The 20724-nt window shown below is 41.1% G+C and overlaps 1 protein-coding gene across 1 annotated transcript in view; it reads left to right on the top strand.

Annotated features, from left to right (window-relative positions):
- Positions 1-745: 745 nt before the first annotated feature.
- ppp2r5eb (protein phosphatase 2, regulatory subunit B', epsilon isoform b) overlaps positions 746-20724 on the top strand; it is a 60057-nt gene continuing 40078 nt past the window's right edge. Inside the window, exons 1-2 of the mRNA XM_061742926.1 lie at positions 746-1058; positions 18946-19109. Coding sequence (XP_061598910.1) covers positions 18953-19109 — 157 coding nt within the window. The 5' untranslated portion in view covers positions 746-1058; positions 18946-18952. The remainder of the gene's footprint in view (positions 1059-18945; positions 19110-20724) is intronic.

The raw sequence follows: 20724 nt of genomic DNA on the forward strand, positions 1-20724 counted from the left end.
TAAGCCATGGTCAGAAATATTAAAATAATAAAAGGCTTGCAATATATCAGTTGATTTGTAATGAATCCAGAATGTATGACATTTTTGTTTTTGTAATTGCATTACAGAAAATCACACTATTCTAATTTTCTGAGACAGTCCTGTAACTATGACTCAATCCATTTCCAGATGTTTGAAATTAAGAATCATTATTTACTTTTTTGTAATGAATCCAGAATGTATTACATTTTTGCATTACAGATAATAAAGGACTTTATCACAATATTCTAATTTTCTGAGACAGTCCTGTAGGTGTATAGATGCATTTATTGCGGCATTTAGGAGAGGTGTGGTTTAGCAGGCAGACATGCACAGATGCATTTATAGCTCAAGAGCACACAATTATTGTTATATAACTCCTTTCGTTTTCCGTTTGCGCTTCTACTGAAGTCACCAGTGTGACATAACAGCGCTGCTTCGTCACGAGTGAACCAAAATCCATTTTACGGAGGATATTTAAAACAAAAATCAAAAGTAAACGTGTAAAGTGTGTTAGATTCCGCCGTTGACAGGTTCTCCTCCACCTTCCTCTCCGTCCCGTGTCTTCCCTTGTTCCTCCACCTCCACCGAACCAACGGCTTCACGTTGCCGTCTTCCTCCACGGTGATTGACAGGCGCCCGGGTCCAATCACAGTCGTTGACATTGCTCCCGTCAGCCAATCAGCGTCGGCCGTGGCCCGTGAAGCCGTCCAGCATGCGCATGTGCGTGTGTGTTATGTGTTACCGCGGCCCGAGCAGCAGCAGCCGTGTTGACAATAGGCTGAGAGAAACAGAATTACAGACGAGCACCGGGAAACAGAGCCGGGGTTCTGCGGAGGACCAACAGCCTGGATCGCTGACGGGAATGTAACTGCGCTGATCTCATCGTTTCATTCAGCAGCGTAGAGTTGTGGGGGGGGATTACTGGCTGTTGTGGGCCGAGGTTCTGCTGCTGGGGAGAGGCGGTCCGACCTGCTGGAGCAGCCGCGCTTTAGCTGCAGCGATCACACACCAGAGCACCCTCGACGCGGAGGATCAAGGTAAGGGGGGACCCGGGGGGCCCGGGGGATCCGGGGCTGGGGTCGGTATCGGGGCTACGGGGCTCGGGACCGGGTTCTGCTCCCAGCCCGGGCTGGCAGCGCTGGCTAGCGTTAGCATCGTTAGCTCCGGGAGGCCGCGCTTCCGCCGGGGCGATGGGTGATGGCCCGACCCGCCCAGGGGACGTTCCCAGCGGGGACGGCCCCTGGGCGGGCTCGGCCCGTCACCCGTAGGGTTGACATATATCATGCTCTTATTTATTGATGTCATAATATACAGGTGAAGGGCGGAAAATATATTGAATACATGGCTAAACTAAAGGTGAAACCAATATATTATTTTTAAAGTGAGAGATTTCAAGCCTTTATTTGTTATGATTTTGGTGATTATGGCTCACAGTTAATGAAAACACCAAATAAGAAAATCTAAAAAAAAATTAAAATATTTTATGAAATCAATAAACAATTTAATCATCAAAATTATAACAAATAAAGGCTTAAAATATCTTGCTTTGCATGTAATAAGACACGGCAATATATTAGTTTCACCTTTTTAAGTTGAATTATTGAAATAAATTAACTTTTACGCCATATTCTAGTTGAATTATTGACAAATTAACTTTTACACCATATTCTAGTTGAATTATTGAAATAAATTAACTTTTTTACGCCATATTCTAGTTGAATTATTGAAATAAATTAACTTTTACGCCATATTCTAGTTGAATTATTGACATAAATTAACTTTTACACCATATTCTAGTTGAATTATTGAAATAAATTAACTTTTACACCATATTCTAGTTGAATTATTGAAATAAATTAACTTTTACACCATATTCTAGTTGAATTATTGAAATTAATTAACTTTTACACCATATTCTAGTTGAATTATTGAAATAAATTCACTTTTACGCCATATTCTAGTTGAATTATTGAAATAAATTCACTTTTACACCATATTCTAGTTGAATTATTGAAATAAATTAACTTTTACACCATATTCTTCACCTGTAGGCTATATTCTACATCTTGGCTGATGTGGACATATATAACATAATAATAATATAATATAACAGCATAGGAGGCTATTTCAGTTGCTATATGGTTAGCTGTCTCTACAGTGATGCAAGTTCAATGCTATTAAAGCACTTTAAACTTTAAATCAAAGCATTTTGTTTTTTCATATAAAATAAATACATTTCTATGTAGTTTAGAAGTTTTGGGGATGTCCCTTTTTTTGGCGCCTGCACTGCTGAAATCAGGGCATCCCTTATTTCTGTATCTGAGAGGTGTCAGCCCTAGTAACAGCAGAGCAGCTTTCCTGCAGGTTTCCTGCTGGCCGCATGTGTCCCCGCTGAGATGCTGCTGGTTCCAAACCTGCTGTCTGCTGCTGCTCTTAACCCGAGCAGAGCCGGGCACTGGCGGGTTCTATGTCCCGTCGCGGTGGCTGCGGGTTCCAGTCCGAGCAGCCTGGCGGCTGAAGGTCGAGCTGTGTGGAGGAGTTAATGTGGAGGCTAGCGCCGCTAGCTCGTCAAGCCTGCATTATGGTTCTGCGTTCAATCGACGCAGAGGCATAAATCAGCCTTTAAACAGGCCCGACGCGGCGCGACTGAAGCCTGAATTATGGTTCTGGGTTAAATCGACGGCGTAGGGTACGCGGCGACGCGCACCGTACGCCGTAGGTTCTGCGTCGGTGTAACGCGGTACCATAAATCAGCCTTGACGCCCGATCCCTCAACGACTCGACTTTATTTAACCTTGTGTAGCTGCTGGCCCAGTCAGTGTGGAGGATAGAGACTAGATAGAGGCAGACTATGTGTGTGTGTGTGTTTGTGCTTTTTATGTGTGTGTGTGCTGCTCATCTCCCACTCCGAGCACCAGCCACCATCCCGTCATTGGTCAGCTTTGCTAAAAGTAAATAATGATTCTTAATTTCAAACATCTGGAAATGGATTAAGTCATACAGGACTGTCTCAGAAAATTAGAATATTGTGATTTTCTGTAATGCAATTACAAAAACAAAAATGCCATACATTCTGGATTCATTACAAATCAACTGAAATATTGCAAGCCTTTTATTATTTTAATATTGCTGATCATGGCTTACAGTTTAAGAAAACTCAAATATCCTATCACAAAAAATTTGAATATTCTGGGAATCTTAATCTTAAACTGTAAACCATAATCAGCAATATTAAAATAATAAAAGGCTTGCAATATTTCAGTTGATTTGTAAGGAATCCTGAATGTATGACATTTTAGTTTTTTTTAATTGCATTACAGAAAATAAAGAACTTTATCACAATATTCAAATTTTCTGAGACAGTCCTGTATTTAGTTTTGCATTTCAAGTCAAACTAATTTTCAGACGTGAAGGGTTAACCAGAAATGAACTTTGACTGCTTTTGCATCAGATACTGTTCCTCATAATATTTTTTTATTGCAGCAGTTTGTGTTGTGTAAAACGAGTCAGAAAGATAATCATTACCTGTTTGCAACCTCCAACTCTGTGTTCATCATTTTTGCATGCAATATAGTGGAACTGGTCACTTGAGGGCATTTGTCGGCCTTTATTTATATACATTTGTGTTTGCTTTGTGAAGGCACAGTCCTAGTTTTGGTTTTGTCATGCTGGATAGTCTTAAAGGATTTGAAATGTCCTCCCATGTTGGCGGGGCGGCGGCGGAGGCTGCGTGCCATCCAAAGTCTCCTGTTTATGGTGACCCCAGTAACTCCCTCCTTATCAGTTCTGTACGCATGTGATCATGAGCTTGTAACATGTTGAGTTAATTTGTACTTCATGGCGTGAGCATAATTATCCCATGAATCAATCACAGCAATTAAATCTGTCTTAGATTTCAGCATTCAGTTAATTGTAGTAACTAGACGTTGAAATGGCTGATCTGTTCCTCCTACTGATATAGTTAATTCAGGGCCCACAATATCTGCATTAATATGTGGAAAAAAAATGTTTTAACTAATCAAAAACTGATGTGAAAAATTATGCTGGATATTGCATACGGGGTAATATTGTAATAATGGGGTTATTAGTTGTAATAAGTTAACATGAAGGACACGTCTCACGTGGGTGACGAGAAATAGTCTTTATATTAATTTAATTTTTCCTAGTAAGCAGTTTCCTAGGGATGCAGGACGTTGCGCTGTCATTGCAGTGTGCAGAAGTGAGATGGACTAATTAATTGTTTTACAACTTTATTTGGTGTTTGATAAAAGTGAATTCTACAAGGAGGCTGTCTGATAAAGTTTAATTTACTCAGTTTCCATGGCCATTGGATGTGCACATCATTTAAATCTAATTCATAAAACATTCCGGTTTTTGCTGCCGGTGAGCAACGCTGCTGCATGCAGAGTGAAATTAGCAAGGAGCAGGCGGAGAATGTGGAGAAAGTATTTGATGGCAGAAAGAAACACAACTTACTGGAGGCGTGAGTTTAATTCACGCAAAAAACATTGGGCACTCCTTTAAGATCGTACTCATCTGTGTCAGACTGAGAGAAGCAACGTGTTTCCTTGTGAGAGTCTTTACAGCCCTTCTGCTGGGACCAACTATCTTTCTCTTTCTGCAGCCAGAGGGATTGGACCCATGGCCCCCCATGTCTTAGTCTCCATGCTTTCAGTTACTGATGATAGCCCACAGTTTGTGTCTGTAGGTATAGGGTTACTTCCTCTAAGGCAAGCTTAATATTGACAGTATAGCGCAACTTAGTATGGTGAAAACTTGCTATGCTCTAAGTTTTGCATCAGTATGCGCTGCGCTGTCCTCAGTGCTGCAAGTGTGCAGGGACAGAAGAGGAAAAGGCATCACCCCTAAGCAAGATAAATAAAGATAGACTTTCTTATGTACAGTTTTTTTGCATTTAAATTCATTGAATGAGTTTACATGGGAAGTTTCAGAATTCAAATTAAATCCGATTTAAAATGAGTAAAGATTACCATGTAAACACCTAATTCCAAATGAAAATGGCCATTCCGAATTAAGCTTAATTCCGAAATAAGTGGCTGGTTTATTCCGATTTTAAATCCGAATAGAATAATTCCACGATCGTGTATACACTCATTCCTCTTTAAATTAATTCCGGTCTTTCTTTCTGCTCGTTCCCTGGCCCGTCTGTCTCCATGACGCTTATATTCCACGCTGGGCTGGTTTTCCAAACAAAGTTTCAAGATGCAGCACGCAGTAAACGCTGGTCAAGAGCAGAGAACATTTATTTAATAAATAGAAATCATTAAAAGAACAGATGGAAACAGGAAACATAAAAATGGTGAGCTTTTCAAAGTTGTAGCTGCTAAGTTAGCTTTTCCTCCGGTAGTTTAACTTCCCGTCCGCCCCCCTATCCAATCAGAACCTTCCCAACCCCCAGACCTGGAGAGGAATTGGAGAAAGACCATCAAACGTGTTTCCATGTAAACCTCAATTCAGAATGACTATTTCCATGTAAACTGGAAGGAAAATAGTTTTAATTCTGAATTATTTAATTCGGAATAATTAATTCAGAATTAATAAACATCATGTAACCGTGGCCATTATGTCATAAAAAATTGAAGATGAGTTTAAAACACCACAATGACCTTTTCTTTTCCCTAATATTCTGCAGGCTGACAATTGACCATCTGACGATTTTCTGTCATAGTAAACGTGTCCTGCAAGGGTATTTCCTTGGACTCTGTCAGAAACCTTTCACCATTTAAGGAACTTGAGGTGTGTGTTAGCCAGTTGTTGGTCATCAAATGTGAAGACTACTTTATTGGTCCCAATACAACATATTTGGATTTTCAAACATGAATGTTGAAGAGAAAAAAAAGTGAAGACCTATTGATCCCATCGTGGGGAAAATGTTAGATCCTATATTTTTTGCTGGTAACATTGTTTTAAGCTAAGTATTAATGGGACAAGTACAGTCTAACGAACTTAAAAGGAAATTGCTTGCGACGGCCTCAATTAATTGCATTTAAGACAAAAACCTTACTTTTATGTTTCAAGCTGGGTTTATACATAATTGTGACATGTACTTCTGAACACATCTAGCTGTTTTTGCTGAGTAACTTCCATTTTGGCTGCTTGTACATCCATCAAATTCTCCTTCACCTGTAGATCGTGAGCACCTTTTGCTGAAGTATTGTTTGTCTCGTGTATAAAGTGAACTCAGAAATTCTGTTATGTCTGACCTTTTATGGCCTTTATTTTGAATTAGAAAATTGAATCACAGACAAAATCCTTGAGCCTTTTTCACAACGGCCTTAATTTCCACCTCCTTGGTGTCGTTCCCTTTCCCCCCCATCCGTCTCCCTTTGCTCTGCCTTGCTGTTGCCTGTTTGACTTCCTGTGGAACTGCAGCTCCCTCCCTGCTCTTCCTCCCTTTCAGTCGCTCTTCCAGTTGAATACTCCCCCTCTTGTCCTTGTTCTTTAATCCCACCCTCCCCGGGCCTGTTTGGATCATCAGGTCTCTTATGTAAGGGCCACGGGAGGGTAATGGCTTTGACGCTTGAGTGCCATACGCCTGACCAGCCGGCGTGGCTCTTGCTTGCACTTGTGGTTAACGTCGGCACTGGAGCGTTGCCTTTTGTCATCTAGTCTGTTGGAGAAACATTGAAAGTGAGGGATTAATGGTTGTATGTGGGGATTCCAGTGCTGCTTTGCACAGGTAAGGGAGTTAACACAATTAATGCCCGCTTTAGATACCTGGAGCTAGTCTCACTTGTTGCTTAGAATTAAAAGTACTGACCGTGCTCGTACCCCCCCCCCCCCCCCCCCCCCCCCCACCTTTTCACAGATATATCCGTTATTACTGCAGACAGCTGGTTTGAACAGAAGAAAAATAAGCTCAGCCAACTTTGCAGAAATAGTTTTAGGATGTATTGTTACAAGTGGATAATATTTCAATAACTGCTGGGAAGATCACCAGTTGTTTGTTTTTCTCGAACCTTGATTTACAAATTTACCACCATCAACAGCATGTGATACTAGATCTATCATGAACGATTGTTAGCTAAGCTGCAAATTTTAGTCACTAAAATGCTGCTAATTGTTTACTGGCTAAAACTGCCCAAGGCGACTTCCTCAGGTCACTTCTTTGGAAAAAAAACATACATTTTCTAATAGAAGGAATTGAAAAAGGTCAAAGTTGTTTGAATGCGTGTTAGAACTGTTGCCTGGAAAGCATTAGCCAAAGATAATCCCAGAGTGATGCTGGCCTTCTTTTGGTGATCTGCAAGATTCTGTGTCCGTAGCAACGCAGACTATGAAGTATCAATTACCTTTTTATTTATTTTTTTGTCCCTCTCGCCTTTTTTTTTTGTTTTACTGAATTTATCGACTGGGCTGATCCGGCTTAACTGGTAACTTGAGTTTTTCAGACCAAATGTAACAGTCTTGCTAATGCAGTACACCAAATGCTTCAAGTTTATTTATTTTTAATTTCTTAAAGATAAAACAGAAGTGTGAAAATACTGTAAAATGTAGCCCAGGCCTTGCACAGTATCTGATGTATCTATAACCCACATTTATATTGATATTTCTGATAACATTGCATCAACATAGATGATAAAGCCGGAAAACGGACTATTCCAGAAAGGCACCACAATGATGGTAGCAGTTATGATCATGTCATTTTTCTCTTAAACATCTTGAGATTGTCTACTAAGCACTTTCCTTTATATCAGCTAAACTAACTAAATTAAACTAAGACTATATTGAATTCCGTGCTGATTACAGGATTTCTGCAAGTAATTCTACCACTTTTCAACGTATTGGCCAGAAGAAATGCTAACACGGTAGATAGCATGCAACCATTTAAAGTTTTAAATACATAAATGCAGCTAAAAACAAAGAACACGACTCATGGTTTTCCTTCTCCCCAGGAACATTTTCTTTTTCTGCAGCCATTTTTCTTTTTCCACACTGTCTGGTGGGCATTGTAAAGCATGTGCCAGATACAATGAAAACAACGGTATTGTCTGCACTATTAGGTGCTCTTTAAATCCCTTTAGTTTTCTCCAAAATCGGTAGTGCGCCTTATGCATGAATTCTTGTTGTGCTTACTGACCTCGGACCAGTTTTATGTGGTACGCTCCGCTCAAAGATTTGTCACAATGTTTGTGTCTTTGGCAGCGACAAAGCTCCTCTTGATTGATGACTGGACCGTTCCCAGCTGACACAGGGAGGTTGTCCTAAAGTTGGTCCTGGTTTGATACGAGTTGCACCGTCAGACAACATGAACGTTTGATAACTAATTATGTAGCACTGCAAGCCACCATCATCCAGCATCTACTCAACGTTACCTTACTGTAATTAGATGTCAACGTTGGGTTTTTAGAGTAAAATCTGTATCATGAATGATCCAGTTCTAATGAAATGTTGGCCTAGTGGTTACAGAGAGGTGCTGGGCTCTGGAGGGGCCAGGTTCAAGCCCCTGGATACCAGGCAGGGCTCCAGACTGCGACCAATTGGTCGCATTTTGCGACCTTTTCTGGAGGCGGTGCGACATAGTTTTTTAACTAGGAGCACCAGCGCGACTTACAAATCCACCCTTCTCCCCCATTTCTTTATTTTTTTTTTCATCATAACTCTGCTCAACCCAATGAACCAGACGGGCGTGCGCCCCCGTTGAATTTTGCATTTGTGGTGCACTCTCAAAATGGCAGGGAAAAATGCACGGCCAAACAAAAATATGAGGATAAACACAGGACGATTTTAACGGAGTGGGAGAGTTTACAGCTCCACATGTCGTCTTTTTTTCCGGAGACTGGCACTCGTCAATCCATTCATCCATCTTTAGCTCCTCCCCAAAGATCAAAGTTTACCGTCAACATGCCAAATTACTTGTTAACGAAAATAAAAAATAAACTTTAACACCAGTTTTTTTTTTTGCTACCTGCTGTAACCTTCAAACAGACAAACAAACCTTGTAACAGTTGGTTGTTGTAATGGATACATCGTTGCTTCCCTGACGCGGAATGATCTGCTGTGATCAGGCTGTAGAATAAAAGCTGTGGTTTTAATGAAAAAAAGAAAAAAAAAAAAAAAAAACGCTTTCCGTCTGAACAACCGCAAAGTCCTGAGGTCCAAAGGCCTGCGCAAAGTCGGCAAACTAATAACAATACCAACTATATAACTTAAAGATAAGACTACCTCCCAAGGTTTCAAACAAAAAGCAAAATAAAATTGGATTAAACTGGACAGGCGGGGCATGTTTGCTTCCATGAAATCCAGCTCTCAAGTGAATGACAGCTTCTGCAAGTTGTGAGGTATCTGCTTAATTCAGAAAAACAGAGCAGATTTTTTTTTCATTAAAACATTTCTCAGAATTCTGAGATAAATATCTCTTTCATTCAGAAAAACAGCAGATTTTTTTTCATTAAAACTTTTCTCAGAATTCTGAGATAATTATCTTCGTTAGTTTTTTTCTCAAGTGAATAGAATACGCTGTGCACAGTTCATTGGTGTTATTCCTTGTATGAAAAAGCAGTGCATTGCTATTACTGTAAATTGCCTGTGTTTATTGCTAAATTATCAGTAATGCAGTTAATATAGACAAAAATATGAATATGTTGTGTTGATATGGATGCTCCTAAATTTTGTGCTGGTGCTCCTAAAATTTTCAGTAAGGAGCACTGGTGCTCCTAGTGGAAAAAGTTAGTCTGGAGCCCTGCCAGGGATAATCACTTTGAGCCCCTGAGCAAGGCCCTTAACCCGTACCGCTGTGCAGATTCAATTCAATTTTCAATTCAATTTTATTTGTATAGCGTCTAATACAACAAATGTTGTCTCTAGGCGCTTTCCAGAGACCCAGAACATAAACCCCCGAGCAATTATTACATAAACAATGGCAGGTAAAATCTCCCCTGGTGGGAGAAAAGCCTTAAGCCAAACAGTTCCTAAGATGCTCTGGACCAAGAATGATAACCTCTGTTTTATCTGAATTTAGAAGCAAGAAATTTCTGGACATCCAGTCCTTGATGTCCCTAAGACATGCCTGAAGTTTACACAAATGAGTACACAATGAGTACACGATGATTTTAAAATGTGAAAGTATTTTTCTGTTTTCGTTACAACTGAACGATTTTCTCAGTTACTGTGATGAGTTGAATAAAGTTCAACTCACTAGACTGTTTTGTTTCACTTTACATAATAGTTTTATCATGCGCCTTATAACCCGGGGCGCCTGATGAAAATAGACCCGTCCACAGGGATTAAAGTTAAGAACAAAAAACATTTGCACGTGTGTTTTGTTGTGGTACAGTTTAGACTATCCAATGAAATCATGTTGGGCATCAAACTGACGCTGTTGTAAACCAATAAATCTTGCCAGAGCCTTGGTATTAGCCAATCAGAACCAGAGGAGGGCGGGTTCGCCCCACCCCTCAGGGTAGACAGACTTGTAACTTGTCAGACTGGGGGACCAGTAGTCACGTCATTTAATTCACACATGCGCGTGGTGTGAAACTATCAAACAATGAACACGGCGTCGAAGAGCAGCGGTAGCGTTAACAAAGCGCTGGTTTTTAAAACTCGAACTAAATGAACTTTTCTTTCGAGAAAATGCTGAAAGAGGGGTCATTAAGAGCCGGGGACACTGCGCTTCTCTGCCCCGCCAGACACGTTACACGCAGACACGGACACACTCATACACACTCATACACACTCCCAACCGTGCACAACCAGTGTTCAGTGTTTTGGATATTTCAGCTTAAATTTCAAAACGTTATATAAGTTCAATGAAGTTCATATTATCTATATTTACTATAGCTTGTTTGGTTTCTTCTGTTATTGGACAGATGGTTTGTCATGACACGCAAGCTGTGTTTGGTGACAGAATAAATTAGACAAGCTAAAATGATTTGTGTACTGCATGAGCTGTTGCAATTTCCTTCTTTTTTGCACTTTAAATGGATATTGAAAGACCCATTTGAGTTATTTATTTTTTAGTTATTTCACAATACTTATTGTGAAATTATTATTTCAGTCATATACAGTCATATAATTCAGGCAACAGCTCCAAAAACCTTTTTAATAACACTAACACACATCAATATTGGATCGAATCAAGTGGTGATAAAAAACAGAAAACAGAAGGGCTAAAACAGCATTTAACTTTTACTTGAAACCTTTGGGAAGCGACCGCACGGCAGAAAAGGGGCCATTCTTAAAGTTGGTGCAGCGCAGAGATTGAGGGGGAATATGAACTGGCCTGAAAAAATGTTTTCAGTCAAAAATATTTTTTTTGCTTTAATTCATTGATGTTGTGCCTAATGGTCCACAAAATACGGCAGTTTTTTTTTTCTTCCAAATTCTAAATTTGAATGTTACCTACTCTGATTATAACCCTTTTTGGGGGTTAAAGTTATCAAAACATTTTCTCTACATGACAACATCTTCCTAATGGCCCTTTTGCACTAGTCCTTACTCGGCCCGACTCGGCTCGTCACGCCTCTACCCGTTTTGTCCCCGTTTGTTTTTCCACAGCCAGGGGAGAAGTGGGCAGGTTGGGGTGAAGCTGCTGTGACGTACTCGATTGCGCAACAGCTTTGTTCATGTCGGCGCTGATCAGAAATCAGCTGGAGCCGCGAGCGGCTGAGAGTAAAACAGCCCGTCTACATCCCTTTTTCAATTCTCTCCTCGGCCACCAGGTTTATGAACATCTGCACCTCAGAGTTGGATCACCAAACAGACGTTTTGTGCTTTATAATAAAATCACCGCGAGTCGTGCTCGCGCTGACTCCCGCTCGCGCTGACTCCCGCTCGCGCTGACTCCCGCTCGCGCTGACTCCCGCTCGCGCTGACTCCCGCTCGCGCTGACTCCCGCTCGCGCTGACTCCCGCTTCCTGATTTAAACGTCTGACGGCCCCGCCCCCCGACCAATCAGTGGCACGGAGGGTGATGACGGCCCCGCCCCCCGACCAATCAGTGGCGCGGAGGGTGGTGACGTCAGAAATAGTCCCGGCTCAGCCCGGTTAGAACCTCGCCAGAATGGTTACAAAAAAAGTATCGGCTTGGAGCGGCTCTACCCGTCTCAGCCCCTAGTGCAAAAGCGCAAGACGGGGCCGTGGCGGGTAGAACCGAGCTGAGGCGGGACTAGTGCGAAAGGGCCACTAAGTGTATGGTGTTAATGGAGTGAGTGTTGCAACACTGCAGTGCATGTAAATACCCTCACTGGTGCAGTTCAGCCAGATGGCCACAAAGACATAAGTCAACTAATCCAAAAATAAATATAAATAAAAATGTGTCAAGATCAGAGGCGTTAGAATACAGTCCACTAAAGAGCAGTGGAGCATGACCTGTAGTTGACCCTTCAATGCTCCATGCCGGATGAGTCTCTACTAAATAGCATGAATTTCAGGTTCCGCTTGAGTAGGCACAGGCCACAGGAGGTGGGCAAAGAAAGTCTTGTTGTATAAATGTTTTGGAGTGACTGAAATCTAACTAAATGGAGTTTGTTGCAGTAGGAATAACACTGACATCGTGGTCGGAGCTGACTGAACCTTTCCGTCCTCACGAGTCCACATAGCAGCTGCTGTTGGTCCTTCCTAGAGCTCCAGATCAGCAGCAGACGGGCCTTCTCAGGCGCTGGACCGGTTCACAGCGCAGCTACAAACCACTTGCTTTTTTCTCTTCTCTTGGTTTCAATCTTAGTTGAGCAGAATAATCTGGCTTTTATCATGCAGACAATCTCCTTTATTTATTTGAGTTTAATCCTGGTTGTTTTTGTTCTTTTGTTACTTAATGTAGTTAATTGCAATTTTTTTTTGTGACTTTAGAACTGTTTGTATGTCTTACGCACTTTGCCAAACTGAGGGTAATTTAAATATATCTTTGTAGTGGGCCTTTTCTATTAATGGTTGTGTAGTCAAGTTTTTGACCCATTGCTAAGCAGATAGAAACTATTTAAAGTGGCACATTGGTATCTTAGATCAGTGTTTCCCAACCCTGGTACTCGTACCGCCCTGTCCTGCATGTTTTAGATGTTTCCCTGCACCAACACACCTGATTCTAATGAATAGTCTTTGTCATCAAGGTCTGCACAACTCTGTTGATGACACAGGTACTTGTATCACGATGTGCTGAAGCAGGGAAACATCTAAAACATGCAGGACAGGGGGTCCTGAGGACCAGGGTTGGGAAACACTGGCTTAGGGCCAATCCCAATACACCCCCTACGTTCTACCACTAGCCCTCCCTCACTACCACTACCCCTAAAATTCAAGCCACACATTTTAAGGCCCTTGAAATCTTCTCAGGGCCTTGTCCCAATCCCCCCACTACCCCTACTTTTCAGCACTACCCCTAAATTTTGCGTGCTACGTTCGGGTATGTAAGAGACTGCGTAGTTACGTTTGCACATACGTCACACCATATCAGGAAGCCCAGAGCTAAAAGCTGTTTTAATTTCAGCTGTAGCGCTGTTAATATGCCACTTTATTACGTTTTAATATTTTTTCAGGCGTAAAAGTAACCGTTAAGATCTCCAACCTGGGCTCAGTTTATCCAAATAACGCCTGTTAAGAAATTTGATCTGATGTTTTCGGTGATAAGAGCCGCCGGTCCGGAGTAGGGCTGTTCGATTTTGCCCAAAAATAAAATCTCGATTTTTTTTTTTCTCTCAAAATCCGATTTTCGATTACGATTACGATTATTTTGTGAATTGACAAAAGAAAAGAAATGATTTCAAATATGCTGTTTTTTTTATTGAACATTTGCCCCATTGGGCTTTAAGTGCAAACTTTGCTCTTATTAAACCAAAAATGAATGAATAAAGTGCAAAACTCTGTAAAATAAGTTGAAAAAAAGATTTAAAAAATATAATAAAATATAAAGTTTTATCTCTGGAAAAAAAAAATCAGCAAATCAGCACTTGCAAACATACAGTAAGTTATATTTCCAATTAAATAAAACAAGACATTTTCTAATTAAACTAAACTGGGTCTTTGCATGCTAAATAATAATGCAACCCATGAAGGAGGTAGAGGTGTGTAATGTCACTCATTACATTTGATATTCACATTTGCAAGTTTTTTGCAAGGAACACGAGCCGGTCTACCGCATCTGGCTTGAGGGATGCCCGGTGGCATGTTACAACGCCCTCTCCTACACTAAAGAGCCTCTCCAATGGGGCACTTGTCGCAGGTATTGAGAGGTATTTCCATCAATCATTAATATGGTATCAATCATTAATATGTGTGCAGACAAGGTTAAAAAAAAAAAAAAAAGTAAAAAATCGATTTTACGATTTTCACATTTTAACATCGTTCTAATTACATAATCGCGATTACGATTTAAAATCGATTAATCGAACAGCCCTAGTCCGGAGTACAGACGTGATCGCCGGGTCAACCTGCGCCGTCGCCCCGGGGAGAAAGTGATCCAATGAACTGACCTGCAGCTCTGTGGAGAATTACCGCTGGCTGAAATAAATCATTTAGGAAAATAAATGTTGGTTTAATAGATGAAATCTAACAGTTGCAGCTACGCCTGTTAAGAAATTTGCTCCGAAAATTCCTGGATGAGAACAGCCTGCTGGCTCGGGACCTGATTTATGGGTCTGCGTTAAATCAACGCAGAGCCTACGGCGTAGGGTACGGCGTAGGGTACGGCGTAGGGTACGGCGTACGGCGCACGTCGCCGCGTAACCTACGCCGTAGGCTCTGCGTTGGTGTAACGCAGAACCATAAATCAGCCTTTATTCCGGCGAGGTCTTCGCAAACAACGGGAAAGCAAGTGATTATGTACATTCACTGAGTGAATATTATGAAAGTAAAATATATATTTCTCGCTAGAAATGTAATCAAAATGCATTTTTATGCAGAAACTAAGTCAAAATATTGATTTTATTCACTAAAAAATAAGAAATGTCCGCGCCATGTTTTTCTTTTTTTGATTCAGTCCGCAAATGACGACGTAAAGCATTCTGGGAAATTTTTCTGGCCCTAGGTCAGCGAGTCAGCATCTGAAAACCCTCGCTCTTACGGGTCAGATTGATGCCCCCTAACACTCGTTTAAGCCACTACCCCTAGGTGAAAAGAGGAATTGGGACACCACTACCCTCACAGGAATGTGCAAAATGTACGGGTAGTGCTGACAAGTAGGACTAGGGGGAGTATTGGGACAGGCCCTTAGATGCCCCTATCGGCGTGACGGTTGAGTCTTTTACGTGACTAACATTTACTCTGATTTGGTGCCTTGCTTGGTCACTCTTGTTTTCTCTTCCATCATTACTGAGTACTTACTCGCCTATGCCGTGATGTCCGCTGTAGTTCTGAGAGATGATTGCATTTTTATTTGTGTGTGACATGGTGTCATGAAAGTGTTATGCAGTTGTCGCAAGGGTCACGCCTTTTTTCAATGCTTTAAAATGTATTCTTGTTCATAGAAGGCCAATCTGATGACCCACTCCGGCTTTAAGTGTGCGTTTTCCTGAGAACTGCTCCTGTGAGAAGAAAAAAAACCCAAAGAAAAGGCGAGAGCTGAAACTGTAGATGGTACGGAGATGCTGCGAGAACCACGCTGAAGTGCTCGTCACACTGTGGTGTCAGAACCGGTCTGGAATCAGAAAGGCCTGTGTTGAAAAAAAATGATTTTCCGATTCTAAATCGATTCTCATATTAATTTCTAAAAATCGATTCGTATGCCTAAAGATCAATTTTTTTTTTTTTCTTCTTCCCATCATTACATTACAACTTTAATTTTTTTGTTTATACCTAAAAACTGAATGTTTTGTTGGACACCAGAATAACTGATGTTTTTGCCTTTAAATATGTTTAAAGGTCTGAAAACATTAAGGTTTTCAGTTATAATTGCATAAATTGTCTATATTACTTTATAAACTGTCTTGGGGTTACATTTGCATAAAATGCTAAAAACCAAATTCTCAAACATTTAAAACCTAAAAAGACCGAAAATGGAAAAAATAAAAACGGAATGTGTTAAAAAAATAAAACTGATTTAATCCGTCCCTGTTTCCTCCCTGGATCTGTTTGGTAATTCGGCCCCCGATGTTTCTGAAAGCAGTTCTATCAGCATTTTGGGGGCTGATTGGTCCTTACAGCATCATTAGCTGCAATACTTGCTGTTGAATCTCAGTATAATACTAGTATTAATATGTTGCAGAACTACAGTCATATAATTCATGCAACAGCGGAAAAACCTGTTCAAAAACACTAACCCAAATCAATATTGGAATCGGATCAAATCAAATCTTGATAATGGATTCTGAATCTTAAGAATGGAATGGATTCTTGACATTTGAATGGATCCCCAGCCTGGAGTGGGAGTGGCAGCGTACTGATCCTTCCTGCTGGTGTCAGGCCCGTGGTGAGCAGCTTTACTAGAGCAGCTCCGCTCATGTTTGAAGCAAATAACTTTCACAATGTCTCGTCTGCCGTATTCTGATAGAAGACTCTTCACAAGCTACTCATTTGTCCTGAAAAGCGTAGTTTCTAATGACAACATAAATGTTAAATGTTGATAAGCTGTCCCAGACATTTATGTCAAACAAGAAGGTTAAGATATTAGATAGCATTTATGAGAATGTCTCCTCATTGGGCTAATTTAATATAATGGTGTGTTCCACACTCTTGTCTCCAAATCCAGATGGACAAGTTTCCTCTTTCCAGTAATGAGTCACTTTTTAAAGGGGATGATGTGATGATTTCAGCCTTTTCTAGCTTGTAAAAGGCGTTGAGTGTCGGCCAGTAACGCCTGTATCCCGGGGCAACGGGCCCACGTGCAGGGATAGTAAAGGAGACGCTACTCCGGTGTCTCTGCTCGTCTGTCCACTCCGTTCTACACGAGACATAGTGGACATTCCTGCACACTCGTGACGCTGACAGACGATGTGCAGACAAAGCAGCTTCCACAGTTTCACTCGCTCTCTGTGACATTTATTTATGTCTTTGCTCCAGCGGTTATTAATTTGATCTCAGGCCTTTTACGTCATCCATTTGAGTCCTTTTGGACCCGATCCTCATCTTTTGCATTATTTTCAGCCATCAATATGCTTTATTGATCATCTAATCAGGTACTATAAAAACAACAGACCTAGCTATTAGATGTATAACTGGCCTAGACGTTATTAAGTGCCAGATGGTTCCTTAGTACTTTAGTTAAGCCTGGTCAACATAGGTCTGCTTTTCTGAGCCAACGTTACTGTGTTACTACCACTTATTATATTATTATTATTTTGGTACACTTTTGTACCAAACACGTCCTCATCTGCAGCCCAGTTTGTGTCTATCTTTCTACTACAGACCAGCTCCATTGATTAATCTTGTTTTTGATGATGCTGCGCGTCTGGCAGACGGAAAGCCCCGTGTTTCTGCGCTGTGACGGTGCCGTACCTGCTACCTGAATTACAGGACTGTCTCAGAAAATGTATTGATTGCACATGGATTTTGTTGATTGAAAGGCATATGGTTGCACAACTTGGCTAAAAAGAAAAAGCTTTAATAATAACAAATATTACTGCTGTTTTGATGCATGTTTCCATTACAATCTGTTACTTAACCCTTGTGCTGTCTTCGGAGGAAGGGAGGAAAGAAGGAAGGAAGGAAAGAAGGGAGAAAAGAAGGAAGGGAGAAACGAAGGAAGGAAGGGAGGAAGGAAGGGAGAAAAAAAGGAAGGAAGGGAGAAAAAAGGAAGGGAGAAAAGAAGGAAGGGAGAAAGGAAGGAAGGGAGAAAAAAAGGAAGGAAGGGAGAACAAAGGAAGTAAGGAAGGGAGGAAGGAAGAAAAAAGGAAGGAAGGGAGAAAAGAAGGAAGGGAGAAACGAAGGAAGGAAGGGAGAAAAAAAGGAAGGAAGGGAGAAAAAAAGGAAGGAAGGGAGGAAGGAAGGAAGAAAAAAGGAAGGAAGGGAGAAAAGAAGGAAGGAAGGAAGCGAGAAAAGAAGGAAGGAAGGAAGGAAGGAAGGGAGAAAAGAAGGAAGGAAGGGAGGGAGAAAAGAAGGAAGGAAGGAAGGTAGAAAAGAAGGAAGGAAGGGAGAAAAGAAGGAAGGAAGGGAGAAAAGAAGGAAGGAAGGAAGGAAGGAGGGAAGGAAGGAAGGAAGGGAGAAAATAAAGGAAGGAAGGAAGGGAGAAAAGAAGGAAGGAAGGAAGGAAGGGAGAAAAAAAGGAAGGAAGGGAGAAAAAAAGGAAGGAAGGAAGGAAGGGAGAAAAGAAGGAAGGGAGGAAGGAAGGAAGGGAGAAAATAAAGGAAGGAAGGAAGGGAGAAAAGAAGGAAGGAAGGAAGGAAGGAAAGAAAGAAAGGAGAAAACAAGGAAAGAATGTACGAGGGGAGAAAAGAAGGAAGGAAGGAAGCGAGAAAAGAAGGAAGGAAGGAAGCGAGAAAAGAAGGAAGGAAGGAAGGAAGGAAGGAAGGAAGGAAGGGAGAAAGGAAGGAAGGGAGGAAGGAAGGAAAGAAAGGAGAAAACAAGGGAAGAATGTACGAGGGGAGAAAAGAAGGAAGGAAGGGAGAAAAGAAAGAAGGAAAGGAGAAAAGAGGAAGGGAGAGAGCAGGAGGAAAGAAGGACAGGAGAATTAGGTAATTTTGACCCGAAGACAGTACAGGGTTAAGGGGATGAGAAACCATCTATTGAGAGAAATGATTGGTTAAGGTTTAGATTCTCTTAATTTATTAGAGTATTTGAGTGCTATAAAATCTCTAATTCTTAAATTGAAAGAATAAGAAAGTTACTTTTAATAGGAATGAGGAATGAGGCTGAAGAAACGAATGGGCGTGTTTAAGGATTTTACGTGAAGCCGTCTCATCTGTTATCTCCAGTGAAATGTTGCTCCCGTTGATGTTTCTCTGGCTCATCATTTTTAACGTTAGCGCACTCAGAGATGTGTCAGTGCTTGTCCCGGTGCCCGCGTTAACCCTCCACCCTCCGTGTCTGTCTCCAGCAGGGCTATGTCCTCGGCACCGACCACATCTCCATCTGTGGATAAAGTGGACGGATTTTCACGGAAGTCTGTCCGGAAGGCCAAGCAGAAGAGGTCGCAGAGCTCGTCCCAGTTCCGCTCTCAGGGCAAACCCATCGAGCTCACGCCCCTGCCGCTGCTCAAGGGTAAGGAGCACGGAAACAACGTGCCGGGGTTGGGGTGTATGGGATGGAGTGTGACCTGGGTGATACGGTAGGGTCACTAGCAGGAAATAACCCCTGAAACCCACCGGTGTGTGTGTGTTTACTTGATTATCAACGGAGGAGCGTCGAAGCTGTGGTCCATTCCATCTCTGGATTTCCTTTAAATCTGACTTTAATTTCATTTTGAGGTTTTTGTAATTGCATTTGTATCACATCACACTTGCATGTGATTTCAAAGAAATGTGCAGAGATCAAACCCAGAAATCCCTCCAAGTAAGATCCTGTACTGATCTGCTGAGCTGCAGCTATCCAGTATTCTACTGGAAACTCCATCCATTAATCGGATAAAACATTTTTGTTTAGTTAAAGAGCAATTATAAATATACATAAGAGGTTAATTGACATGACTAAGACTAAATTATATAATCCAGTAGGTTCATGGCTGTGCATTTAAAAACCCTGAACTTACACCAGTCGACCAAATTCACAGCCTTCACTCGAAAAACTAAGGATCTGTTCTCTGGAAATGTTCTTATTTCTAACCTAAAAATGCCATTACACCTGATAACACACATCATTTAAAAGGTTAGGTGTTTTTCCCACGTGTTTTAATTGAACTTTCATTTGTATCAAGCTAATTTTAAGTTCTAGTTAAGTTTTAAGTTAAAGTCTTGATAAGATTTTGAGTTTTGGCAGTGTTCAAAATAAAATGATGAGACCTGCTGTATTGGAGCACATTAGGCACCAGCGCTACTTGATGTTTTATCCATCAATGACTACAGAGATAAAATTGAAAACTACCCAGTTAGCTTTATTGCGTTTTTATTTTCCACCCTCATCACTCTCCAGCTCTGTGTTTTTACAGATTAAATGCGTTTGCCGCATCGACAGTCGTCATAATTAATAGAAACCTAGTCCTCCACAGGGTAACGTTATGTTATCAAGGTACTGTAACGTTAATCTCATTAATTAGTGCTACATTAACTTAATTGTACCGTGTCTGGGTGACGTCCTCCCTCTGGGAGTAACAGGGTGTTGGTGGAGAAGCTGCAGCGCTGAGGACGTACTGTTGTGTATCAGCTCTGTCTTACAGTGAAACATGCAACAGTGTTGCCTTGGTGTCCAGCTGGAAATGCTGCCACACTTTTCACATTTTCTGCCTTTTCCTTTAGTTAAAACCAAACATATCTGCCGCCTCTTAATTCTTCCTTTACATGCGTGGCGTCAGCGTCTTGTGCCGCATTTTTTGTAATCAAATTATTCGAATTATTCGAGGAATCGTTTCAGCCTTACTGCAGTGATCATATGTTTTCGCTGGTTACAAATGTCACAGTAGTTGATCCAGTGAGTTACTTTTTTTTTTTTTTTTTTTTTAAACTTTTTATTTAGTATTTTCAGCTTATACAACAATCAAACAGACAGAAACATGGGGGATACTATGTTGGAGTTACTTCTTATAAGTAATAACTATCCAAAACCTTAACAAACCTGGAAGTATGTTCATACTTAAAGATGAAAAGTGGTTTGCAACAAAAAAACAAGTACATTGCCTGAAGAAGATCCCTTAGTAGTGAGGCTAACAGAACATAAAGGCTTC

This window comes from Cololabis saira, chromosome 16, assembly GCF_033807715.1.
Source record: "Cololabis saira isolate AMF1-May2022 chromosome 16, fColSai1.1, whole genome shotgun sequence".
Lineage (NCBI taxonomy): Eukaryota > Metazoa > Chordata > Actinopteri > Beloniformes > Belonidae > Cololabis > Cololabis saira.